The sequence below is a fragment of the Salvelinus sp. IW2-2015 genome, linkage group LG3 (assembly GCF_002910315.2).
Source record: "Salvelinus sp. IW2-2015 linkage group LG3, ASM291031v2, whole genome shotgun sequence".
Lineage (NCBI taxonomy): Eukaryota > Metazoa > Chordata > Actinopteri > Salmoniformes > Salmonidae > Salvelinus > Salvelinus sp. IW2-2015.
This window is the reverse complement of record NC_036840.1, coordinates 1,078,849-1,106,202: the sequence shown is the minus strand read 5'-3', so window position 1 is coordinate 1,106,202 and position 27,354 is coordinate 1,078,849. Positions and strand designations below refer to the sequence as shown.

Below are 27,354 nucleotides of genomic sequence, written 5' to 3'. Positions count from 1 at the left end.
TTCCGGATTTTGTCACAGTATTTCGGTGCATTCAAATTGCCATCGATAAAATGCAATTGTGTTCGTTGTTCGTAGCTTATGCCTGCCCATACCATAACCCGACCGCCACCATGTTCACAACGTTGACATCAGCAAACCACTCGTCTTTAATAATAATATAATAATATATGAGCTTCACCAAAGCCCTTTTTTGACTCTCAGATCAATTCAGTGTCTATAAATGAATTATCTGAGAGTCCTTGAAAAACAATTCTTAGTTTCATTTATAGCCAAGATACACCCCTCTCAACTTACAAAGAATCCTTTACCCGAAAGAGGAGTATCCCATAGCTAGACAGCATCAGCTATAAATCATCGTTCAGTTTGGTCTCCCAAGACAAGGCTTCAATCTCATTCTTGGTACCAAAACATTACCTCATCCAATGGCATATATCAATTGTCATTTGAGATACTCCCATCTCAAATACACCCCCTCTTGGATAAGCTCAGAAAAGACTGTGAGCCTCTTAGGTCATATACCAGATCAAGATAAGGGCAACCTCAGAGGGGACATACAATGGTTGCAAACACTGCCTTACTCCTTCCCCCCATGAGAAAAGTAGGGAGTGACTGGCGTACAGACATTGTATGAGATAACTAACTGATTCCCCATTAATAACGCCATCCCTTCACATGGTTTAGGAATAGTTACAGACACATTCATAATAAGAAAACAATGTTCCATTCTTTCCTCCTCCCCTTCTGATATTCTACATAGCACCACATGGTTTAACAGATACATTGACATATGAAGACAAGCCTGACCTCTCCCCTCTCTGGGCCCCAATTGACTAAGCTCTAGCTCAGAAAGGGAAAATGCACTGCCAACCCTATAGTCCAAAGGGCACCATTCTAATGACAATTATCTCACAAGCATATGATGAAAATAACATCTTATCTATGTTACCTAGCTAAATCTGATTCTGCCACGACAGTACTTACTGCCAAAATCTCCAACAGGCATTGGAGACAGCTTATGGTAGAGAAATGAACATTCAATTATCTGGCAACAGCTCTGGTGGACATTCCTGCATGCCAATGGCATGATCCCTCAAAACTTGAGACATATGTGGCATTGTGTTGTGACAAAACATTTTAGAGTGACCATTTAATGTCCCCAGCACAAGGTGCACATGTATAATGATCGTGCTGTTTAATCAGCTACACATATAAGGTGGATGGATTATCTTGGCAAAGGAGAAATGCTCACTTACAGGGATGTAAACAAATGTGTGCACCAAATTTCAGAGAAATAAGCTTTTGTGCATATGGAAGATCTCTGGGATCTTTTATTTCAGCTCATGAAACCAACACTTGTTGCGTTTATATTTTTTTCCATTGTACTATAATACAATGAGCTCAAGGAGAAACACCTAACATGAATGTAAAAATCACTTTAGTCTGACAAAGATCCAATGAGTTTATTTCTGACAAGTTTTCAAACGTAGTCTCATGTTGCTCATCCGAGTAAATCCTTTCCCACACTTAAAAGTGTTTGACGGATAATAAATGTAGCATCATGTACATAATAATATACATATATCATACACATGCTGTAGTATTAGTTCATTTACAAATGATTGAGTCATCACAGACAATTACTGAGTGATCATTTATTACAATCAGACCTGGGTTCAAATATGTATTTTGATATCTGGTATTTAAAATACACTGAAAAATGTATTTGAGATTTTTCAAATACAAAGCCCAAAACACATACTTCTATTTGAATGGCTATTTGTAAAAACCAAGTAGTATGAGTATTTTCAAAAACCTGGTTTAAATGCATGGGAGTGTATTTGAGTATTTTCAAATACATTAAAATACTTGGACAATGTAGGTGAAAGTTGAGATATTTGAAATAGTATTTGAACCCAGGTCTGATTACAATGGAAACAAAGTGTACCTAATTGCACTTCATCCCAGCATGAACCAGAAGGGAATCAGGTGCCTGACTGAAGTACTGAAAATAACATTTCCTCAGACAAGGACATGTGAACAGGTGACTACGCAGGAGAAAAGGGAGGACTCTGTTCCAACATACATCAGCTTGCCCCAAAACACATGAATGATTATTAAAGGACAACTTGATAGTTGCGGTCAAAACTTTTTTCATTACTTCAGGTACAGAACGGCCTACGTGTCATGCTTACATCATGTTAACCCTACTGTGCTCACAGAGTACAGTACGGTTGGCAGTGCACTAAGTAAAACCTCAGTGTCATTGTGAAGTCTGTGCCCAAAGTTCCTTAACAACCGATCACCTTACCAAGGGGAAAATAACAGAATGGCTACTTAGTCAATATATGGTGAAAACCTTGTCAGGACGATGTATATTACCTATAATACAATTTCATTTTTTTCTTACTTTTGGCTTTGAGCTCAAGGAGAAATAATCATTACACTAGTTAAAAATTCCTTTTTAAGAGAGCCAATGACATTATTTTTTATGAGTTTTCAAATGTATTCTCATGTTGCTCAACTGACTAAATCCTTTCCCACACGTGTGGCAGTAATGGGGCTTCTCCTCGGTATGAATAAACATGTGTCTTTTAAGGCCACCAGTTTCCGCAAAGCCCTTTGAACACAGGGAGCAGGTGAACGGGCGCTCGTTTGAGTGCCATCGCTTATGCGACGTGAGAGCGCATGACGTGCTGAAAGCCTTTCCACACGGTTTACAGCGGTAAGGTCGTTCCCCTGTGTGAAAACGCATGTGCACTAAGAGTTCCCCGGAAACAAAGAAAGCCTTCCCGCATACGCTACACAGGTATGGTCTCTCTCCTTTGTGCATCCGGAGGTGTCTAACTAATGTGTGCTTTTGATTGAACTTCTTCCCACAGACTGAGCAGGAGTAAGGCCGCTCTCCGGTGTGGGTGCGTATGTGTATTTTGAGGACTGCTGCACTAGTGTAACTCTTGCCACAGTGTTGGCAAATAGGCCTGTGCATCGGTTCTACGTCGTGACTTTTCTTGTGCAGTTGTAGATATCTCTCCGATTTGAATCTCTTCTCACACTGGTTGCAACGGAACGGCTGCACACTAGTGTGAACACTTTGGTGTCGTTTCAGGTCAGTTGTGCATCTGAAACCCTTCCCACACTGTTTGCAGGTGTTCTTATTGATTCTCTTGGCTGAGGAGGTCTTGGCTGAGGAGGTCTTGGCTGAGGAGCTCTTGGCTGAGGAGCTCTTGGCTGAGGAGCTCTTGGCTGAGGAGCTCTTCGCGGAGGAGCTCTTGGCTGTTTGACTGGACGGCAGTGAGTTCTCAGCTCCTCCAGAGTCCAGGCTCCTGCTGTCCTCCTCTGTTAGATGTTCCTTCCTGATGTGCTGCTGAAGATCCACCATTTCCCTGTGGGAGAAGGGGCACTGGGGGCAGGAGAAGACCTGGGAGGACATGTCACTAGCTGGTTCTGTAGGCAGAAAGCAGACAGAACAATTCAGACGCTTTTACATGACCTTCTATGACCCAGATCCTGGAGTGCTTGGTACCATGATCCGCGTTACAAAACATAATGCGAAGGGCAAACAAAGCCTGACCCAAATTAATCCTGGACCTACCCGAGTGGCGGGTCCAAATCTAGGACCAGAACAGCATGTATTGTGATGCAGCAAATGCGAATCACATTTCTGCCAGTTGTAAATAAGCTAGCAAGCTGCCGTCATCCTGAATGTGCCTGATTCAGGGACAGCTATATTGTTGATTCAGCCAGACATTTTTTAAGTACATTAGCTTATTATTTAGCAAGTTTCAGCATCTCCCAGTTAACATCGCTCGCCAACCAACATCCCATTGAAATGAATGGTTCCGCTAGCAGTCGCAGCCATTGTTGGAAACAGCCTTCAGTGCAGTGCTCTCAAAAGCACGAAAACATCCTTCTCCAAAACAATATACACAGCCCCACTATATTTGACGGTTTTATAAGTAGGAACTGATATCAACCTCTGTAATTCATTATCATAAGTATAACATTTGACAGTGGTGTGAACCAATTCCTGATTTTTCACCTGAAGGTCAAGGAGCGTAATTTTTTGTTGTTGCAAATAATATCTCTAGGTAATGTAACAAGTCAGGCTTTTACAAATCATTTAAAAATACATGGTGGAAATGGACTATCATTCTGAATCTCCTTACCATCCGAGTCCTCTGGTTCACTCAGAGGGGAGGTCCACTTAGCGTCATCCTCATCCTTCAATCCTCTCTCAGTGTCTTCATTTCTCTCACTTCCATCATCCTCCAAGGTCTTTTCAAAATGCAACTCTCCTCCTTCCTCTTGGTCTTCCTCACTGTCGATCTTCCACCCCTCTGTGCTCCCTTTCATGCCTTCATGTCCATCAAGACTTGACTTTAGGCCATGAATTTGAGGAATTGACAACGTGGACAAGATGTTGTCTGCGACCTGGTTGGAGAATTCATCTGAAGGGAGAGAGAATTTTCATCTCAGGAAAGGAAACGGTAAAATGCAACTCCACTAATGTACAGAAGAGCACATGGCTAACATGGTTGATTTCCTCTTATTAAGACTCACTTTTGCTCAAGTGACCCAGATGTCTATGATGCTGCAGCAGTGTCTTCAGGTGCTCGGGGTCAGAGACAGAATGCCAGAACTCCTCCAGGTCAGAGGGGGCAAGGCTGAGACAAGATGCTGTCTGAGAGGATAAAAGGAACATTAAAAAGGTTTCTGCAGCTCTCTCTCACAGAACATTCATATTAGGTGGGTGTTTTTTTTGTTCTTGCCATCCATAAGCCGTAAAACAAAGGCTTTTACATGTTTCCACTACATGAGAGTGCCTCGATTACTTCTGGAAGTCTGTTTTCACAAAAGCTTTAACAGCATTGTTTACTATCCAGCATCAACTTATTTTTGTTCTATAATATTTCATTCCATAATCATAGAGCACCTCATGGATTGTATATTTTAGCCATTTAGCAGACGCTCTTATCCAAAGTGACATACAGTTAGAGTGGGGGGGGGGGGAGGTAAGAAGGTGCAGTTCCCTTTGCCGCTTCGTAGGCAAGCACCATGGTCTTCAATCAAAGAAGCACTCCTCTCCTGTGTCTCTACATTAATCATTTAGGATTCAACTTTAGTTGACAAAAAGGACAGTCATGAACAAGAAACTCTGTTCCCAAAGACTGGATCTTATACAGTGCCATTACTAAAACAGTGACACCCCTAAGCGTGTGATACTGAAGAAATAACATGACAAGCCTGACCATCTCTAAAGATTTCATGCTATTAAGATAGAGCCTATACCTCTGTGAGGTCTGGTACAGGCAGCAACTCCTCCAGTCGGGAGAGAAACTCCCACACCAGTATCTGCAGTGCTGTGTCATACCGAGGGCCGTAACGTATTGGGAACACCACCTGAGAGAGGAAAATAAAACAAGCGTTGTTGAAACCAACACCTTGCTGGATTTTTCATTTTGTATGGCCTTTCATCAGTTACAGTAAAACAAGCAACATTTCACTACTGAGTTTTACATTGCTGGAACATGCTGTCCTATTGACTCTGAAAGCGACAACTATGATTCATTAGGATATTTCCCACCTGGAAGAAGTGCTTCTTCTCAGACGGGTCTTCGAGCAGGGTTTTGACCAGCTCCACGAAGTTAGACTCTGAAGCCTCCAACTCATTTCTACTCTGTGACTGGGCATGTAAAATGAATGATACAATCAGCTTCAAAAGAAAGACAATATAAGCTCCCTCTATTCAATAGCATCCAGACTACTTCAGACACTGAAAGTTACATACATCCTCGTGCACAGCATGTACTGAAGAAGTTTTGATTCTGTCCAAATGAAGTTGGATGGTCTGGGGGTCCGGTGGGTTTTCATTACGAAACAACTCTAAAACCATCTGAAAGTAGATTTTATGACAATAATAGTCATTGGACTAAGATCCTTTCTGAACATCCATGCCTCCACTCCTTCTCCACCCTCCCACTTCTCACCCTTGCTCTCAGTCCCAGGATGAGTTGGGTCCTCTGCCTGGAGCTCAGCAGCTCTGGAACCATCTCTGTCACCAAAGTCACAAACTCCTCCAGCTTCCCATAGTGCATCACATTACGCTCTTGAGCCACTTGCCACATGAAAGCTGACATCAGTCGTAGAGGTGGAACCAGGAGACGGAAAGATGATAAAGGGAACAGTGGACCTACAGTAAAATAAAAAAGGAGCCAGTATGGAAACATAAGGATTGGGTCTGTAGCCAACTACACAATACCTGTAGCCAACTACACACCACTAATATGGGCTTACCTGCCTGGTCTGAAAACAAGGGAGTCTGATCCAGGTTGTCATTAGGACTCTCAACTCTGTCTGCTGAGATCTATGGAAACCAACAAAACAAGAGGCAGTAATTGCACATCTTTAAAATATTAACAGTAAGGCTAGCCTGTTGCAAACAATAAAACAGTACGTTCTCATTTTATGACTAAATTAATCATTATCACTGTCATATGTTCTGATTAAAACTGGATTGCCATAAACAGTTGACTCATTGTTATAATTTTTCAAAAAGAAAATGTTACATTAATCTCCGCAATCTCGTATGTGCGTCCTCTGCTGCTGGTGTTGATATTGCACTCATTTGAACTGCGAACCCAGTGCCAAAAATAGTGGTTTCTTCAGTCGAACTATTAGACAATCTTATTTGATAATACCGATAATTACCGGTCTATAAGTCTATGGTATTACACACATAACTAGTCATGCTAGCAGTAGCTGGCTGTGAATAACACAGGTCTGGCAACTAGGTAAGTTACAGTAACCACACATGTTCTGTATCTTCGCTAACTAGCTACCTCGGGAAAGTTTGGGTTGGTTTGCCGATGTTTTATAAAAATGGTGAGCCAACTCAGGCTTCCAGGCCTCGGTACACCCTCTGGCATATCCTTAGACTTTTTCAGTGCTCTCACATGACGGTCCCTCGCAAGTCTCCATTTCTTCCTGCAAGTATCTGGATCAGAGTTTAAATATGTAGCAATTTCGCGCCAACTGTGTTCGAGAGCCTCTTTGTCGAAATGTAAACGCATTGAGGTATCATACAAGTGTGTATGCTCTTTGACAGCTTTTACGAGACGTTCTTCAAACGATTCAGCCATTTCCCCAAAATTCACAAGCTGGTTAGCTATCTAGCTAGCTAGATAAGAAGCAACATAACTGAACATTCACGGTCGTCGTTTACATATGACGTTTTAGGCCAAAAACGTTCTCTTCCGGTATCAACATCTTCTTCTTCTTCTGAGTTTAACAGCGGTTGGCATGCAATATGTTCCATTAACGGCCAGAACTGGACTATAATATTAATTAATTATACTTTACTACAAAATTGAATATATATATATATATACAGTCCCAGTCCAAAGTTTGAACACACCTACTCATTCAAGGGTTTTTCGTAATTTTGACTATTTTCTACATTGTAGAATAATAGTGAAGACATCAAAACTATGAAATAACACATATGGAATCATGTCGTAACCAAAAAAGTGTTAAACAAATATATCAAAATATATTTTATATTTCTGATTCTTCAAAGTAGCCGCCCTTTGCCTTGATGACAGCTTTGCACACTCTTGGCATTCGCTCAACCAGCTTCACCTGAAATGCTTTTTCAACAGTCTTGAAGGAGTTCCCATATATGCTAAGCACTTGTTGGCTGCTTTTCCTTCACTCTGTGGTCCAACTCATCCCAAACCATCTCAATTGGGTTGAGGTCGGGTGATTGTGGAGGCCAGGTCATCTGATGCAACATTCTATCACTCTCCTTCTTGTTCTAATGGCCTTTACACAGCCTGGAGGTGTGTTTGGGTCATTGTCCTGTTGAAAAACAAATGATAGCCCCACTAAGCGCAAACCAGATGGGATGGCGTATCGCTGCAGAATGTTGGGGCAGCCATGCTGGTTAAGTGCGCCTTGAATTCTAAATAAATCACAGACTGTGTCACCAGCAGAGCACCACCGCACCTCCTCCTCCATGCTTCACGATGGGAACCACACATGCGGAGATCATCCGTTCACCTACTCTGCGTCTCACAAAGACATGGCGGTTGGAAGCAAAAATCTCAAATTTGCACTCATCAGACCAAAAGACAGATTTCCACCAGTCTAATGTCCATTGCTCGTGTTTCTTGGCCGAAGCAAGTCTCTTCTTATTATTGGTGTCCTTTAGTAGTGGTTTCTTTGCAGCAAATTGACCATGAAGACCTGATTCACGCAGTCTCCTCTGAACAGTTGGGTGTTGAGATGTGTCTGTTGCTCGAACTCTGTGAAGCATTTATTTGGGCTGCAATCTGAGGTGCAGTGAACTCTAATGAACCTATCCTCTGCAGCAGGGGTAACTCTGGGTCTTCCTTTCCTGTGGCGGTCCTCATGAGAGCCAGTTTCATCATAGCGCTTGATGGTTTTTGCGACTGCACTTGAAGAAACTTTCAAAGTTCTTGACATTTTACAGATTGACTGACCTTCATGTCTTAAAGTAATGATGGACTGTCATTTCTCTTTGCTTATTTGAGCTGTTCTTGCCATAATATGGACTTGGTCTTTTACCAAATAGGTCTATCTTATGTATACCAGCACTACCTTGTCAAAACAACTGACTGGCTCAAACGCATTAAGACAGAAAGAAGTTCCACAAATGAACTTTTAACAAGGCACACCTGTTAATTGAAATGCATTCCAAGTGACTACCTCATGAAGCTGGTTGAGAGAATGCCAAGAGTGTGCAAAGCTGTCATCAAGGCAAAGGGTGGTTACTTTGAAGAATCTCAAATAACATATTTTCATTTGTTTAACACCTTTTTGGTTACTACATGATTCCATATCTGATACTTCATTGTTTTGATGTCTTTACTATTATTATACAATGTAGAACATTTAAAAAAATAAAGAAAAACTCTCGAATGAGCAGGTGTGTCCAAACTTTTGACTGGTACTATATATATATATATATAAACACACATACTACTGTTCAAAAGTTTGGGGTCACTTAGAAATATCCTTGTTTTTGAAAGAAAAGCCATTTTTTTGTCCATTAAAAGACCATAAAATGGATCAGAAATACAGTGCTGACATTGTTAACATTGTAAATGACTATTGTAGCTGGAAACGGCAGATTTTTTATGGAATATCTACATAGGCAACAGAGGCCCATTATCAGCAACCATCACTCCTGTGTTCCAATGGCACGTTGTGTTAGCTAATCCAAGTTTATAATTTTAAAAGGCTAATTGATCATTAGAAAACCCTTTTGCAATTATGTTAGCACAGCTGAAAACTGTTGTTCGGATTAAAGAAGCAATAAAACGGGTCTTCTTTAGACTAGTTGAGTATCTGGAGTATCAGCATTTGTGGATTCGATTACAGGCTCAAAATGGCCAGAAACAAATAACTTTTTTCTGAAAATTGTCAGTCTATTCTTGTTCTGAGAAATTAAGGCTACTCCATGCAAGAAATTGCCAAGAAACTGAAGATCTTAAACAACGCTGTGTACTACTCCCTTCACAGAACAGCGCAAACTGTCTCTAACCAGAATAGAAAGATAGGGAGGCCCCTATTTCACATGTGTATGCACACCTTTAGGAAGAGCGTGTGAGTATCCCTGGAAGTTGACACAAGCATATTGATACAACTATCTAGATTGTTCATATGTCTAACAATGAAAGTTAAAATAAAGACTCCTTCATACAAATATCTGCCTTCACATACACATGTGTCCAGGGTAAGTGCTATCTGGGATACTTGGGACATCCCTACCCTAAACCCTAACCCAAACTTTAATCCCTACATAACCCTAACCTTAACCCATACCAATTTAAATTTCAATGGGGTAACGTCAGAGTTGGGACGTCCCAAGCATCCTGGATTGTATGGGCCATTTCTTCAGGCCAGGGTTTTCAACAATGGACACATCAAAGTTACAAAAAAACAAGATTGTGGTTGAGTCCATATTTAAATGAAAAACAACCAAGAACTTAAAAAAGGCTTTGAGAGAGTCAAACAGAGTATGAAAATGAACATCTATGAAGAAATGTTGTGTTCGAAACAAGACAACTACCTGAACTATGGCCTATGAGTTTTATTTATGGATTCTCAAATTAGACCGCTTCCCACAGACACGGGTGAGGTTTCTCTCCAGTATGAATAAGCATGTCATCTAAGGGTGCTTTTGAGATTAAGCGTTTTTCACAATGAGAGCAGGGGAATGGGAGCTCGCCTGTGTGAGTCCTTCGCTGCAACACGAGTATCCAATACATTCTAAACATCTTCCCACAAAGTTGACATCTGTGGGGGCATTTACCCGTGTGTGTTCATGAGTGTACCAACAAGGCCCCTGAGGAATAAAATGTATTTCTACAAATGCTACATACAGTAAGTATGATTTCTCTCCTGTATGCATCCTGAGGTGGTGTGTTAGTAATTGCTGTTGGATAAATCTCCTCCCACATATAGAACAGGTGAATGGTCTCTCCCCAGTATGAGTAAGTATATCGGAAGTTAAAGGTCCCAGATGTCATAAACCCCCTGCCAAAATGTGCGCAAAGATATGGTCTTTCTCCTGTGTGGACACGTTGGTGCAGTATTAAAGTACCCTTTGATTTTTGAATTTCTTCTCACACTGGTTACAATGAAACAGCTTTTCCTCTGTGTGAAGACGTTTACATTCTTTCATGTGCCCTTTGGTGGAACACTGTTTGCAGATGTACTTCTTCGTTGTCCTGGCTGAGGAGTTCTTTACTGTTTCATTGGATGGCAGTTAGTTCTCAGCTCCTCCAGAGTTCAGAGCAACTCAACATTAGGAATGGGTCTTTCATGTTTTATACACTCAGTGTAAGTGAATTTGTCCTAATTCTTTTGGTCCCCTAAATGGGGGTACTATGTAAAAAACGTGCTGTAATGTCTAAAAGGTTCAATCGATATGGATGTACAGTTGAAGTCGGAAGTTTACATACACTTACGTTGGAGTCATTAAAACTCGTTTTTCAACCACTCCACAAATTCCTTGTTAACAAACTATAGTTTTGGCAAGTCGGTTAGGATATCTACTTTGCTCATGACACAAGTAATTTTTCCAACAATTGTTTACAGATTATTTCACTGTATTCACTGATTACTCACTGTATCACAATTCCAGTGGGTCAGAAGTTTACATACACTAAGTTGACTATGCTTTTAAACAGCTTGGAAAAATCCAGAAAATTATGTCATGGCTTTAGAAGCTTCTGATAGGCTAATTGACATCATTTGAGTCAATTGGAGGTGCACCTGTGGATGCATTTCAAGGCCTACCTTCAAACTCAGTGCCCCTTTGCTTGACATCATGGGAAAATCAAAAGAAAATCAGCCAAGACCTCAGAATTTCTTTTTGAGACCTACACAAGTCTGGTTCATCCTTGGGAGCAATTTCCAAATGCCTGAAGGTACCACATTCATCTGTACAAACAATAGTACGCAAGTATAAACACCATGGGACCATGCAGCCGTCATACCGCTCAGGAAGGAGACGCGTTCTGTCTCCTTGAGATGAACGTACTTTGGTGCAAAAAGTGTAAATCAATCCCAGAACAGCAAAGGACCTTGTGAAGATGCTGAAGGATACAGGTACAAAAGTATCTATTTCCACAATAAAACGAGTCCTATATCGACATAACCTGAAAGGCCGCTCAGCAAGGAAGAAGCCACTGCTCAAAAACCACCATAAAAAAAGCTAGACTACGGTTTGCAACTGCACATGGGGACAAAGTTTGTACTTTTTGGAGAAATGTCCTCTGGTCTGATGAAACAAAAATAGAACTGTTTGGCCATAATGACCATTATTATGTTGAGGAAAAATGGGGAGGCTTGCAAGCCGAAGAAAACCATCCCAACCGTGAAGTACGAGGGTGACAGCATAATGTTGTGAGGGTGCTTCACTGCAGGAGGGACTGGTGCACTTCACAAAATAGATGGCATCATGAGGCAGGAAAATTATGTGGATATATTGAAGCAACATCTCCAGACATCAGTCAGGAAATCCAATAGAATACGTGTGGGCAGAACTGAAAAAGCTTGTGCGAGCAAGGAGACCTACACACTTGACTCAGGTAAACCAGCTCTGTCAGGAAGAATGGGCCAAAATTCACCCAACTTATTGTGGGAAGCTTGTGGAAGGCTAACTGAAGCGTTTGACCCAAGTTAAACAATTTAAAGGCAATGCTACCAAATACTAATTGAGTGTATGTAAACTTCTGACCAACTGGGAATGTGATGAAAGAAATAAAAGCTGAAATAAATCATTCTCTCCACTATTATTCGGACATTTCACATTCTTAAAATAAAGTGGTGATCCTAACTGACCTAAGACAGGGAATTTTTACTAGGATTAAATGTCAGGAATTGTGAAACACCTTATCCAAATACATTAAACTCAGTTCATGTAAACTTCCGACTTCAACTGTAAATACCCTCAAATTAAAGCTGACAGTCTGCACTTTAACCTCATAGTCATTGTATCATTTCAAATCGAAAGTGCTGGAGTACATAGCTAAAACAACACAAAATGTGTCACTGTCCCAATACTTTTGGAACTCACCGTAAATTCCATGGAGGAATTAAATGCCACTGGGAGAAAGGCAAAACTGATAGATGTCCACAAATCACTGGACCCTACACACCACTAGCCAGCTTTGTTAGTACAATAATGGTGCTTTTATTGAATCTGTGTTTACCACCAAATCACCTACAGTGCATTCAGAAAGTATTCAGACCCCTCTACTTTTTACACATTTTGTTACATTACAGCCTTATTCTAAAATGGATACACATTTTTTTAAACTCAACAATCTACACACAATACCCCATAATGACAAAGCGAAAACCGATAAGGAAAGATAACAATTTAATCCAGTTTAGAATAAGGCTGTAACATAACAAAATGTGGAAAAAGTCAAGGGGTCTGAATACTTTCCGAAGGCACTGTATATAGTGAAGTTAACGAGTGGAGTGAGCAACAATGGAAAAAGGCTAAATAGAATTGAGCAATTGTTCAATTACTTTGAAATAATCTAAATATATTTTTGGGTCGATAGGAAACAACACAACAGATACTAGGTGGTGCCAAGTGTGTAAACACTTTTTATTTGAGGGTATTGTTTAAGATGTCCTGCTATATTAGAAATGTGGTTTACAATAGTGTTTTTGCCCATTGTTAGTTTTCCAAATGGGAAGCATTGAACTCAGGGAATTATTTCAGGGTAAAATCAAATCTGTTCGCATATAACCAGACATAACTTTAACATTTTACAGAATGGTTACAATATTTAGATAATGGTTACAATATTTAGAACACAAATTTTGCCAATCATCTCTGAAGTAAGTTACACCGCCTGGTATTATGACAAACTAGAAGATCTACAAACATGTCATAATCACCTGAAAATGTAGCAGAGAACTATATAGTGGTCCCGTGTGGCTCAGTTGGTAGAGCATGGCGCTTGCAACGCCAGGGTTGTGGGTTCATTCCCCACGGATGAATCCCCAGGATGAATCCCCAGGATGAATCCCCAGGATGAATATGTATGAACTTTCCAATTTGTAAGTCGCTCTGGATAAGAGCGTCAGCTAAATGACTTAAATGTTAAATGTAAATATAGAGCAGAATCTCCAAATAACATTTCAACAGCTTAGTGTTGGTTTATCAATACATTTGTCGACCTTTTCTCTCTTTTTCATGCATTCGTTGATGTATTCTCATGTTTCCCCTTTCAGAGAATCTTTTGCCACACTTTACACATGGGTAAGGTTTCTCRCCAGTATGAATTCGCATGTGRTTCACTAGTCTGMTGGAYGTGGAGAAGCCTTTGGGGCACTGTGTACAGGGGTATGGGCGTTCGCCTGTATGACTTCGCTGATGCACTTTCAGTTTACTTGCTAGACTAAAAGTATTCCCACATTGTTCACAATGATACGGTCGTTCCCCTGTGTGGATCCTTGAGTGTACCATCAGTTCCCCTGAGCAAGCGAAGGTCTTTCCACAAATGCTACACAAGTATGGTTTCTCTCCACTGTGCATCCTGATGTGTCTTGTTAGTACTTGCCGTTGAATAAATCTCTTCCCACATATTGTACACCCATAAGGTCGCTCCCCAGTATGAATGCGTAAATGAGATTTTAAGATATCGGATGTCCTAAACCCCCTGCCACAATGTGAGCAATCATAAGGCCTTTCTCCTGAGTGAACTCGTTGGTGCTGTTTTAGACTACCCTTCGCTTTGAATCTTTTATCACACTGGTTGCAATGGAACGGCTGCATGTCTGTGTGAACACCCTTATGTCGTTTCAGGTCCGATGGGCTTCTGAAACCCTTTCCACATTTAAAGCAGATGTACTTCTTGGTTGTCTTGATTGAGGGTCTCTGTATTGTTTGACTGGACGGCAGTGAGTTCTCAGCTCCTCCAGAGTCCAGGCTCCTGCTGTCCTCCTCTGTTAGATGTTCCTTCCTGATGTGCTGCTGAAGGTTCACCTCTCTCCTGTGGGAGAATGGGCACTGGGGGCAGGAGAAGACCTGGGAGGGCATGTCACTATCCGGTTCTGCAGGTAAAAAGCACATGGAAGTACACTGAACAAAAATATAAACGCAACATGAAATGTTGTTACCATCTTTCATGAGCTGAAATAAAAGATCCCAGACATTTTCCGTACGCACAAAACGCTTATTTCTCTCAAATGTTGTGCACAAATTTGTTTACATCCCTGTTAGTGAGCATCCACCTGACAGGGGTGGCATATCAAGAAGCTGATTAAATAGCATGACCATTACACAGGTGCACCTTGTGCTGGGGACAAGAATAGACCACTCTAAAATGTGCAGTTTGTCACACAACACAATGCCTCAGATGTCTCAAGTTGAGGGAGTGATTGGCATGCTGACTGCAGGAATGTCCACCAGAGCTGTGGCCAGAGAATTGAATGTTAATTTCGCTGCCATTAGCCGCCTCCAATGTCATTTTAGAGAATTTGGCAGTACGTCCAACTGGTCTCACAACTACCAACCACGTGTATGGCATCGTGTGGGCGAGCGGTTTTCTGATGTCAACGTTATGAACAGAGGTCCTATGGTGGTTGTGGAGTTATGGTATGTGCAGGCATATGCTATGGACAATGAACACAATTGCATTTTATCAATTGCAACTTTTATATCTGTGACCAACAGATGCATTTCTGTATTCCTAGTCATGTGAAATCCATAGATTAGGGCCCAATGAATTTATTTCAATTGACTGATTTCCTGTAACTCAGTACAATCAATGAAATTATTGCATGTTGCCTTTATATTTTTGTTCAGTATATAATCAGTCCTGCTATTTTACATTTTTCCCCCCAGATTGTTGTCAATATGTATATAGTATTTGACAAGGCAATGACCTCCAAAAAAAAGGTAATCCTTGTCAAAAATCTCATTACAATTTTATTTAACTATTTAACTAAATAACAACAAATTCTTATTTACAATGACGGCCTAGGAACTGCCTTGTTCAGGGGCAGAACGACAGATTTATAACTTGTCAGCTTGGGGATTTGATCTAGCAACCTTTCGGTTACTGGCCCAATGCTCTAACCACTAGGCTACCTGCCCCCTCAAATGAAAGCGTGGTCAAATTTGAAATGTAGTTGTGGTCGAGTAGAGTTTTAATACAAGCTCTATGAAAAGCCGTGTTAAGTAAATAATGAATGCAATACGTTCCTAAATGTTTTAAGTCAAACACAGATCTTATCTCAAGTCATATTGTCGCAAGAGAAGTTGGATTGCAGTGTGTGAGATTTTAGAAAATGTTTACACATTTACTTCACAGGCCTCACTGTCATGTTTGTACTAAAATTGTAAGACAGACAACTTCTTTCAAAATAAAAAACTAAACAAAAATCATTAAGATTGTGTTACATTTTGGTAAAATTATCCCATTAACGCATTTGGAGTCTCTATGAAGACATTCCCAAGGCAAAATGGGTTTGACAGACATCCCTCCTCTAACCACTACCTTGATAACTTCTAGAATAATAAACCCTAATTCACACATTGAACTATTCACCAATGTATTCAGAATGCTTTAGTATATTTCCAGCAATCAAAATCCCAAAGAAATCACTATTGTTTTCAAAAGTCCTATGTGCTGTTTAGCTTTCTTTTTGTTAATTTGTATGTTTACTATGCTTTTCCTTGAAGACACACTCCAAGTAGGATTGTGCCAAGCACTCAATATGAATGTGTAAATGTGATTTTAAGATCTGTGATGTTCTAAACCCCCTGCCACAAGGTGAGCAAACATAATACCCTTCTCCTGTTTGAACTCGTTGGTGGGGGCAGGAGAACACCAGGAAGGGCATGTTGATTTTACAGCAAGGTAAAATAAGTACGGCTACTGTCACGGGCGGGATCTGAACCCGGGTCTCCCACAGGAGAAACAAACACCTTGACAGTGAGACCAAGAGAATACTCTCTCTAAGGCTAAGGGTGAGGCAGGGCTACCTCATCACGAGACCATGAGCCTGACTCATGTCTGCTACATGTACAGTATGTACAGTATAGTGCTTCAGCTGAACAAGCAATATAAGATATACTGAATATTGGTCATCCATGTTGGATTGTGGCCTTCTGTCCCATAGAGGGTGAAGAAGGCATGGAAGAAATATGCAGGAATTCTACTATTCAAACTCTCAACAGTGTTTTCCTTATTTTTTAAAGTCAGCTATGCGTAGTGCATGGTCTGCATATAGGGCAAGCCGGCCCTGGACCACAGTCAACTGTTACAGTATATTGTCAAACAACTGTCATAACCCTGGCTAGCTAGCAAATTATCATTGTAAATGTACTCCAAAACTACTGCGGTGACTGATTACACAGCATCTTCCCAGATGGTTCTCTATTTCATCTCGTGACTGACACAATTATAATAGGTATTTTCAGCATGCAGTGGCCAGACCACAGTCAACTCATCCATAATAAATACACCCCCATAGAAGAACTCAACAAAGAGCATCTCAAGCAGATGCGTTTTTCTAGGAGGTCAACTCACTGTTACATCACATCAACTTCCCAACAATGTGGTAGTAACATTTTGAAACATGTAGGCTTCTAGGAATTGTGATAGCCACAGTAACCACTACCCCACCAGCTATAGAAGCAGACCTGGTTTCAACTTCACATAGCCTACTATTTGAAATAATTTCACAATGGAACCAATATAGTCACAAAACTGCAAACCCCGCCCATAAAGCAAACGCTAAACATATTTAAAAGATTTCAAATAGTATTTGAACACAGGTCTGAAGGGAATATATTATGAAATACTGAACTGTGTAACTTGTTAAAATCTACAATCTGGAATCTTAGTTGACCATTGGTTACCTAGAATTAGAGCTAAAAATGAATCCATGTCATATGAATTAATGTCTTACTTAATTCAACCATTAAATCCTTAGCTTTAGGGTACCAATACCCCCCCCCCAAAAAAAAATATAGTCAACGTATTTAACTCTTATTTTAATTTCTACATTGCAAACAGTGAAAATGATGTTTCATGCCACGAGAGGTACCGGATCCGGGAGAACAGGTTCCAGTTCCGGCAGGATCCGGCTCAAATAAAGCTCTGCTGGTGGAGTAGCTATAGCCACAATGGAAACAGCAGCTAAAAGTAGCCTGACTAGTCTAATGGAAAAAGCACTATCGCTTAACTTAATATTGTTCCAACTAGTAATAACAACCAGTTATCAATAACACAGTTTGGCAATCGCCATGAACAGTGCACAGATGTATGTAATGTACTCTGCTCCGAATGTCCTTACCGTCTACAGGCACTGGACGAGCGTGTAGTGATGATCCTGGTTTCTGCTGTCCAGAACTGGATTCACCAGCCTCTTCAAGTCGTTCAACGCCCTCATCAGTTCCCTTATAGGTTCCATTGTAACTGATTTCTGGTCGCCACTCTTCTCCACCCTCCTGTTCTTTCTTCCTACAGTCACGACCTCGAGCCTCCACTGAAGTTTGTTTAGAGTTTACCAAGGAAGTGAGGGACAGAGCGGACAGGATGGTGTCAGAGTCGTAGAACAAATGATCTGGAAAAGAAGGACAATCCAAACCAATTTTATTTAGTAATACCTTGGAGGTGAATACAGTTTGTGCAACATTGAAGGTGAAGACATCTTTAACAAAACAAGGCACATTTCGTTGGTGGAAAATGCTATCAAATCTAAAGAAGTTCAAAGAATTTACCCCAGCCGAAATAGATAACCTGGATGCTACCTACCTCTGTTTAGGTGTCCAAGGTGTCTTTGATGCTGTAGCAGTGTCTTCAGGTGCTCAGGGTCAGAGACAGACTGAACACACTCCTCCAGGTCAGAGAAGGCAAGGCTGAGACAAGATGCTGTCTGAGGGTGCGAGAGGAAAACTTAAAGTTAAAATGGAAAATGGAAAAGGAGAGTGCAGTCCAATACCAAATCAACCCCTAACTCCTACCCACTGGAAACGTGTTGATGTTCAGTCCATTTATTCATCTATTAAAGGGGGTTCATTCATTCATAACTGTAAACGCAACATTTTTCACATTTGAATTGACAGGATGAAGATGCAGTCATATCAGTACCTGTGTAAAGCTGGGCACCGGCAGCAGCTCCTCCAATCTGGAGAAGAACTCCCACACCAGAATCTGCAGTGCTGTGTCATACTTAGTACCATACTGCACTGGGAACACCTCCTTTAATGAAAATGTAGAGAGCCATTACACAGTGAGGTGAATGGTCTTGCCTACAACACCTGTTAGCGTCAATATGTATTAGTTTAATAAAATACTTGTTTTATCCATTTGCACTACTATTATTGATATTTGTCACAGTACCCAACTTGACACATAGCACACACATCACATGCTTGGGAGCATTGCATTTAATTTCAGATGCATGTGTAACGGATGTGAAATGGCTAGCTAGTTAGCGGTGGTGCGCGCTAGCAGCCTTTCAGTCGGTTAAGTCACTTGCTCTGAAACCTAGAAGTAGTGGTTCCCCTTGCTCTGCAAGGGCCGCGGCTTTGTGGGCGAGGGTAACGACGCTTCGTGGGTGACTGTAGTTGATAAGTGCAGAGGGTCCCTGGTTCGCGCCCGTGTCGGGGCGAGGGGACGGTCTAAAGTTATACTGTTACATTGATGCTGTTGACCCGGTTCACTGGTTGCTGCGAAAAGGAGGAGGTCGAAAGGGGGTGAGTGTAACGGAGGTGAAATGGCTAGCTAGTTAGCGGTGGTGCGCGCTAGCAGCCTTTCAGTCGGTCACGTCACTTGCTCTGAAACCTAGAAGTAGTGGTTCCCCTTGCTCAGCAAGGGCCGCGGCTTTGTGAGCGATGGGTAACGATGCTTCGTGGGTGACTGTAGTTGATGTGTGCAGAGGTTCGCGCCCGTATCGGGGCGAGGGGACGGTCTAAAGTTATACTGTTACACATGCCTGCCTGCTTGCTTTTCAGGCATATCCAACACTTTTGCTTGATTATGACACAGAACTACCCAATTGTGAAAAGTTAGATGTTTGATATTATCTCACCTGAAAAAAGTGTTCCCTCTTCGCTGGGTCTTCCAGCAGGGTTTGGACCAGCTCCACAAAGTTAGACTTTGATGCCTCCACTCTCTTGTTTTTGCTCTGAACATGAAATTACACCCCCAAAAAGTAAGTTAAGAACTAAAATTACAAAAAGATAAATGTTGTGATAGAGATTTAACAATCCACATACTCTGTGGTGTATTGCACACAACTTACCGCTTTGTGCTTTACTGTGCATGACTGGATTCTATCCAAGTGGCGTTGGATGGTTTGATGGTCCACCATGTCCTCTTTACCACAGCACAACTCAAGAACCAGCTGAAATAACAGGCACACTTTAATATGCAGGAATGGAAACCTTACACATTCAGAGTGTTTAATGTACAGGGTAGCGGGTGTGATTGCAGGGTTCAGTGAAAATCTTAGGCTTCGAGCTCCAACATGCAGGACTAAATGAAATTAAATAATGAAAATGGTCATAAAAAAACAATAGAAATAGACCTATATACATAATAACAACCGTAGCAGAGATGAATTTATACATGTCCATTGGGGTGGAGGCAGAGTAAAGACTAGAGGGGAAAGGGGGAATGACCATAGGGGAGCAGCAGGCAGACTAAATTACCATTGAGCGGGTGTGGGGACCAAGTGAAATAAAAATGATAACAATTATAATAAAAAAAGTAATAATATACATATTAACAACTGTAACAGTGATGAATGTATACTGAACAAAAATATAAACACAACATGTAAAGTGTTGGTCCCATGTTCCCTGAGCTGAGATAAAAGAACCCAGAAATGTTCCATATGCACATAAAGCTTATTTCTCTCAAATTTGGTGCACAAATTTGTTTACATCCTGTTAGAGCATTTCTCCTTTGCCAAGATAATCCATCCACCTGACATGTGTGGCATATCAAGAAGCTGGTAGCTGACCATTTAAAACAAAGGGGACACAAACTAAGAAGTCAATGACAACAGAAGTTGATCATGAAAATGTGAGAGAACAATCTTCTGTCTAAATCCCTGATCTTCAAGATCCAGGGGCTTACGAGGAACTAAGTTCTGAATCTCAATGTGGGATTGGTCACTTTTATATCCTCCCAACCCTCAACATTTCCACCTCTCTCACCCTTGCTCTCAGTCCTAGAATGAGTTGGGTCCTCTGCCTGGAGCTTAGCAGCTCTGGAACCATCTCTGTCACCAAAGTCACAAACTCCTCCAGCTTCCCATACTGCATCACATTACGCTGCTCAGCCACTTGCCACATGGATGCTGACATCAAGCGTATTGGTGGAACCAGGAGACACAAGGAGGATAGAGGGAGATTGAGACCTGTCATGAAAACAAAAGTGAGGAATTTGTTAACATAACTTACAACCATCAAATTAATACAGACCCCTGCAACTAGACAGACATTTTATGAGACTCCTGTTTCCGCGAATCCAGGACGAAGACCGTATAGCCAAGCTAAGGTTGGTCGGAAATTCTCTGTGCTACACCATAACAGTACCTATCCTGTAACTCCCAGTAATAGATACCAAAAATCTTTGGTTAAATTACATTATCTGGTGTAACAATCTGTAGCTAAGTTAAACTAAGCTCATGAGGCATGTATAAGTTATATTGTTCAAGAATAAATGGGCATACAGACAATTATTTTAAAATGACTGAAAATGGATGAAGGGCGATTCCGTGGTAACAGAATTACTGTACTACACAGAAATGTGTAATTATGGATATTAATGTCATTCTCCTTTTACAAGTTTAGACATCACAGCGCAGTACAATACAGCACAGTAGAATATAATTCAGTACAGTGCAGTATAGTAGAGTATATTTCAGTACAGTACAATATACTGTACTCTACTTTTCTTTACTGTACAATATTATACTCAGTATTGTACTGTGCTCTACTCACTGTACTGCTTTACTCACAGTACTGTATTGTACTGTACTCTACTTACTGTACCCAGTATTGTACTGTGCTCTACACACTGTACTGCTTTACTCACAGTACTGTACTCTACTCAGTATTGTACTGTGCTCTACTCACTGTACTGCTTTACTCACAGTACTGTACTCTACTTACTGTACTCAGTATTGTACTGTGCTCTACACTGTACTGTGCTATCCATTTGTTCCAATCCAGTCCGCCTGTTAACGTCAAGGCCAGGGTGGACTGACCAAATATCAACTACTTTTCAACGTCCATGGACGTCCAGTGTTGGTCGGTGCTCAGTGGTTGAGGATGCTTGTTACAATAAATTGAAAAAGAGGGGGCTCATGGGTAGGTGTCAGTAAGAGCTGGGAGAGGTCACATTAACTGGAGAGTGAGAAAAGGAGAGGTGTTGTCCAGAGTCATGACTGTTCTAAGACAAAACAAACAACAAAAAAACAGATATCTGAACATAACAGTACGCAAGTGGGAGGTCAGTAGCAGGTGACCAACTGTGCTTTGTGACTAATATGATTTCCCATTGTAGCCAATTGAGTTGCAGTAATTCTGTTACTGATTTTGGGGTAATTTCATTACCAATTTGGTGATAGAATTACAAGTTTTAATCACTTAATAATTAATTTAATATCAGTAAATTGGTAAGTCTATCATTACTTGTTACTTCAGTGAACTTTCATTATTATCCTCACGAGGGAGAGAAATGAGAAAATATCTTAAATATATGTGGGATTTTGGTAACAGAATTACAAGGCAATATTTCTTAAACTTACAGAAGGTAAATAATTTATTCAAAACTAAACATAAGTGTTGATATTAGCTGACAGGGGTCTTTAAGTCAACATGATTGTGTTTTGATGTATTTCTAATACTTTCCTGGTAGGCTAGATATTTTCCAAGACACCTTTTCTAAGACCCCATCAGTTTATCCAGAAATCAAAGCCTTTACTTATGACTCATTTTGAAGATAGAAAATGGTTGAAAAATGTATCTATCATGACTTAATTTCCCCAAAATATAGACTCTTAGCTTTCATGACACTCAAATTGATATGTTCCTATTAACTTAACATGTTGGTGCTCATGGGTCCATTTCGATGGAAATGTTCTGAAGGAATCGCAGACCTTTTATGTCGCAACACTTTCATACAGGTGTTGACTCCACTATGGGTTTTACCCAGATAGTGCACGCCTAGCTGCTAGTCACTAGCTATGTGAATTTAACCAAATATTGTTTTACATACTGCCCACATTTTCCTCCTCTAATGTTGAACATAAATACATTTTGGCTGAAGCATTTTAGGAAAACATTACTTATAAACGCCAGAGACAAACCTTTTGAATCCATATCGCCAGCAAAACAAGCTGCTACTGCTGCTACGACGGTATGTTAACGTTAGGTAGCTAGCTTGGAGGCTTGTTAAAATGTTTATTGTGACCACAAATCATGAGTCTTCAAAATAAAAGTCTCCCGTGTTGTAGCTAAGATCAAAGATTTTTTAAATAACTAAGACAGACCACAGTCTGTCGTTTCCAATGGGAACAAATTAGTCATAGTGGGCAGAACAAGCAAGGAGATGAGGCAGAGCCAATCACGAGCTAGCAAGATCCTATTGGCGCGTTCTAGTAACATTTGCATATATCCGTTAGGGAACGCCTTCTCTGTGAAGTGCTTGTGTAATAACTCATTTCGGTATTGTCACTCCTTAAAAACAACGCACGTTTTAGAAATGGGGTAAAGTCTACAAACCTTAGTCCACTCTGTTCGAAACAGATTATAGTTTTGGGAACAGAAAACTGTATTGAGATCAAATGTTTTTATCGATGAGAAAATGTGCAGAATTTCGGCTAAAATCCATCTTCTCCCACTGACGGTCACTAGGCTTCTTCTAACTACCATATTTGGTAGTGAGTGGAAATGCCAAGCGGATGCTTCACATTTATCCACCTGGTGAAATATCTGTCTCATTGTTCTATCTGTGGCTAGATCAAGAACAGCTATAGACGGAAGTAACGTGTAATCGTACCAAGAGCTCTAATCGCAAACATGACTACTCAAGAATACCAAGGCCACTTGCACTTTCCCTTCAATTAAAGTGTTTCAGGTGAATGTGAAAAAAGCTTGAGGAGGAGAAGATTACCAAATTCGTCGTTTCATCTAAAGATACAACATTTGGTCAATAGGTAGCCGAATTCTCAGTTCCGTTTCTGTTCGCTCCTCTGACAAAAACGGAACGTTAGCGCCCCCTGACGGAGAATGTTGTTAAGATCTAAGTCTGGACAGAGACAGGTCTCAGTAATGTTTGTAACAGACCTTATGATCTACATGTGATTAAAACTCATCTATGGTCATATTTTGCAAATACTATGAATATGAGTAGGCTATTCTGATCAGATCCATTCCTAAACAATATCTGTATAACATGTATACAGTGAGGCAAAAAAGTATATAGTCAGCCACCAATTGTGCAAGTTCTCCCACTTAAAAAGATGAGAGAGGCCTGTAATTTTCATCATAGGTACACTTCAACTATGACAGACAAAATGAGAAGAAAAAAATCCAGAAAATCACTTTGTAGGATTTTTAATGAATTTATTTGCAAATTATGGTGGAAAATAAGTATTTGGTCAATAACAAAAGTTTCTCAATACTTTACGTAAGAAGCATTTCAAGGTCCTGGAGTGGCCTAGCCAGTCTCCAGATCTCAACCCCATAGAAAATCTTTGGAGGGAGTTGAAAGTCCGTGTTGCCCAGCAACAGCCCCAAAACATCACTGCTCTAGAGGAGATCTGCATGGAGCAATGGGCCAAAATACCAGCAACAGTGTGTGAAAACCTTGTGAAGACTTACAGAAAACGTTTGACCTCTGTCATTGCCAACAAAGGGTATATAACAAAGTATTGAGAAACTTTTGTTATTGACCAAATACTTATTTTCCACCATAATTTGCAAATAAATTTATTAAAAATCGTACAATGTGATTTTCTGGATTTTCTTTTCTCATTTTGTCTGTCATAGTTGAAGTGTACCTATGATGAAAATTACAGGCCTCTCTCATATTTTTAAGTGGGAGAACTTGCACAATTGGTGGCTGACTAAATACTTTTTTGCCCCACTGTAACTGACATCGTATGACTAGTAACTCTAGTTATTTAACCACTTTCTACTTGTTTGGTTCGTACATCTACTGTATCATGTTACTTTAGTGTTTTCTCTACATCTTTTAAACTATCTGACTTCTACATTCATATTTAGAGGGCATTTTCAGTTGACTTTATTTTGATGTGTACTTTGCTGAAGATAATCTCTTAGTGTAGCTGTATTTGATGTAGTTACTTAGTTGATGTGTTCTGTTTGTTCCAGGTAACAGTGCCCCCACTCTCACCGTTCTGCCCCCCTCTAGTGAGGAGCTGTCCAGTACAACAACAGCCACACTGACGTGTCTGGCCAACAAGGGCTTCCCTTCAGACTGGACCATGAACTGGAAAGTGGACGAAGCCAGCCAGAAGCAGGAGACCAGTCTCGGGGTCCTGGAGAAGGACGGCCTGTACAGCTGGAGCAGCACCCTGACTCTCACTGCCCAGGAGTGGACCAAGGCAGGAGAGGTGACCTGTGAAGCCCAGCAGAAATCCCAGAGCCCAGGCACCAAGACCCTGAGGAGGGCTGACTGTTCTGGGTAGGACCCCACAGTCACACACCCCTGTGGAGAGAGTTCCTCTGCTTTAACACCCCTGCTGATTCCTTTGCTTGGACTCTTTTCTGAGTTCAGATGTTCTCTGTCTTATTGGTCACTGACATGTAGACTAACAGGGGGCTTTGCTTGAGTTCATGTGTCAATCCTCTCTGTAGACTGAGGTTGTATCTATCAGGTATGAAGGGAAGACCCAGATGCAGACCACTTTGAATAAACAATAGTTGAATGTTCCAACAGGGGCAGACAGTAGACAGGTCAAGGCAGGTAGGGGTCAGAAAACCAGAGGTGGGGCAACGGTACCGGACAGCAGGCAGACTCAGGGTCTGGGTAATCCAGGGGGGCAGAGCTACTGGTCAGCAGACAGGCTCAGGTAGAGTGGTCAGGCAGGCGGGCTCAGAGTCAGGACAGGTAAGGCAAGGGTCAAAACCGGGAGGGCAAGAAAAGAGAGACTAGAAAAAGCATGAGCTGAGACACAAAACGCTATTTGACTCAAACAAACAAGATAAACTGGCAACAGACCAACAGAGAACACAGGTATAAATACACAGGGGATAATGGGGAAGAAGGGCGACACCTGGAGGGGGGTGGAGACAATCACAAAGACAGGTGAAACAGATCAGGATGTGACAGTATCAGTGTTAGATGTGATGTGTTCTGTTTAATTACTATTAGATACTGTAGGAATGTTTGCTTTGATGCTTTGATGAATAGATGAAAATAAAGGTTTCCCTTTGGAACAAATCTTTTTCTTGTCTATTTCAAAAATTAGACTTTTGATCAATATCTTGGAGTCACCAATGTGACCACTCCTGTATTTATCTAAAAAGTTGTCAAAATAATATTACAAGTATCACATCTTTAAGATAGAGTCTTCTCTACCTCCAACCCCCTGGGAACAGAGTGAACATCTGGTGACAGTGTTGCTCTATTCTGGGACAAGCAGAACCACCCAGCCCTGTCTATGTAAATCTCAGTTTTACTCCCACAGCTACCAGTCTAACAGTTGACCACTGCCAATACCCTGGACTGGGATAGATGAGTGAGTGGACTGGTTTTAACCTTTATGGTGGATTCAGGGAGGAAGACATAACAGATATGGCACCATGCAATTAATGACAGATAAAATGGTTATTATACTTTATGATGATACTGTATATAGCTCCTCCCACCAGTAGTGTACAAGTGTCTGATGGTTGAGCCCTGCATCATGTCTCATTCACAGATCTAACAGTCAGTAACCTGCTCATTAAAATAGTTTATATAATGCTAGAAGATCACATCCATTGCAATCAGACATTTGGTTGTGAGGTCCATATGAGGACTTGTTTTGGGCCCTGAAGGGAATGTAACTTTGAAGTAATGTTGAGACCATAACAACTTTTGTTTTACTTCTGGAGATCTTGCTTTGCAAATGGACAGGTATTGTGTTTCAAAACATCAAATCACTTTTATAGGTCATGATGACAAATACTATAAGTCATAACCATGATGATGATAATGAGGGTCATGTGATCTGAATGTGTCACGGCCTGATCTGTTTCACCTGTCCCTGTGATTGTCTCCACCCCCTCCAGGTGTTGCTTATTTTCCCCAGTGTATTTATCCCTGTGTTTCCTGTCTCTCTGTGCCAGTTTGTCTTGTATGTTTAGTCAAGTCAACCAGTGTGTTTTTCCCCCGTATTCCTTTTCTATTCTCTTTTGCCAGTCTTCCTGGTTTTGACCACTGCCTGACTCTGGACTACTTTCTCACCTGCCTGATCATCCTGCCTTCCCTGACCTTAAATCTGTCTGCCCTTCAGTACCTATTGGACTCTGAACTGGTTTTGACCTTTTGCCTGTACACGACCATTCGCTTGCTTACCCCTTTTTGGATTAATAAACATTGTAATACTCCAACCATCTGCCTCCTGTGTCTGCATCTGGGTCTCGCCTTGTGCCGTGATAGAATGATTGCTTTCTAACCATATTGTCATGCCACAGTTGACCTCATCTACTGATCAGTGTTCCAAGTCACTGTCTCTTCCCCCTCAACACCTGCAGTAGGTCCCAGCTGTAGCAGAACAGTCACTGTGCAGTCTGACTGAGGGAGGTTTTTGTACGACTCTGTA

General features: G+C 41.0%; 2 protein-coding genes and 1 gene segment (V, D, J or C); 1 reads left to right on the top strand and 2 right to left on the bottom strand.

The window, feature by feature from the left end:
* Positions 1 to 1,445: 1,445 nt before the first annotated feature.
* LOC111981763 (zinc finger protein 260) lies at positions 1,446 to 7,253 on the bottom strand. 5 transcript variants are annotated; one of them, XM_024013210.2, is made up of 9 exons: positions 6,567 to 7,253; positions 6,295 to 6,364; positions 5,988 to 6,190; positions 5,789 to 5,893; positions 5,585 to 5,683; positions 5,290 to 5,400; positions 4,561 to 4,681; positions 4,167 to 4,448; positions 1,446 to 3,444 (listed from the first exon to the last, which is right to left on the bottom strand). In XM_024013210.2, the coding sequence occupies exons 3-9, from the start codon at positions 6,135 to 6,137 to the stop codon at positions 2,480 to 2,482; spliced, it is 1,833 nt and encodes a 610-aa protein (XP_023868978.1). In that variant the 5' UTR covers positions 6,138 to 6,190; positions 6,295 to 6,364; positions 6,567 to 7,253; the 3' UTR covers positions 1,446 to 2,479. The 5 variants fall into 5 exon arrangements, with proteins under 5 accessions (XP_023868978.1, XP_070289799.1, XP_023868960.1 ...); XM_070433698.1 differs by having other exon boundaries at positions 6,299 to 6,364; XM_024013192.3 differs by having other exon boundaries at positions 6,840 to 7,244.
* A 5,873-nt stretch (positions 7,254 to 13,126) lies between these two features.
* Positions 13,127 to 23,007, bottom strand: LOC111981802 (zinc finger protein 260). The gene is made up of 8 exons (XM_024013250.2): positions 22,888 to 23,007; positions 20,729 to 20,931; positions 19,810 to 19,911; positions 19,597 to 19,692; positions 18,654 to 18,764; positions 18,318 to 18,438; positions 17,857 to 18,126; positions 13,127 to 14,604 (listed from the first exon to the last, which is right to left on the bottom strand). The coding sequence occupies exons 1-8, from the start codon at positions 22,898 to 22,900 to the stop codon at positions 13,712 to 13,714; spliced, it is 1,809 nt and encodes a 602-aa protein (XP_023869018.1). The 5' UTR covers positions 22,901 to 23,007; the 3' UTR covers positions 13,127 to 13,711.
* Positions 23,008 to 24,897: 1,890 nt separating this feature from the next.
* Positions 24,898 to 25,989, top strand: LOC111981958 (Ig kappa-b4 chain C region-like; the record flags this gene model as incomplete). The annotated part of the segment is given in 1 exon segment: positions 24,898 to 25,989. A coding segment is annotated over 1 exon segment (336 nt), but the record flags the coding sequence as incomplete, so codon positions are not given.
* Positions 25,990 to 27,354: the final 1,365 nt, after the last annotated feature.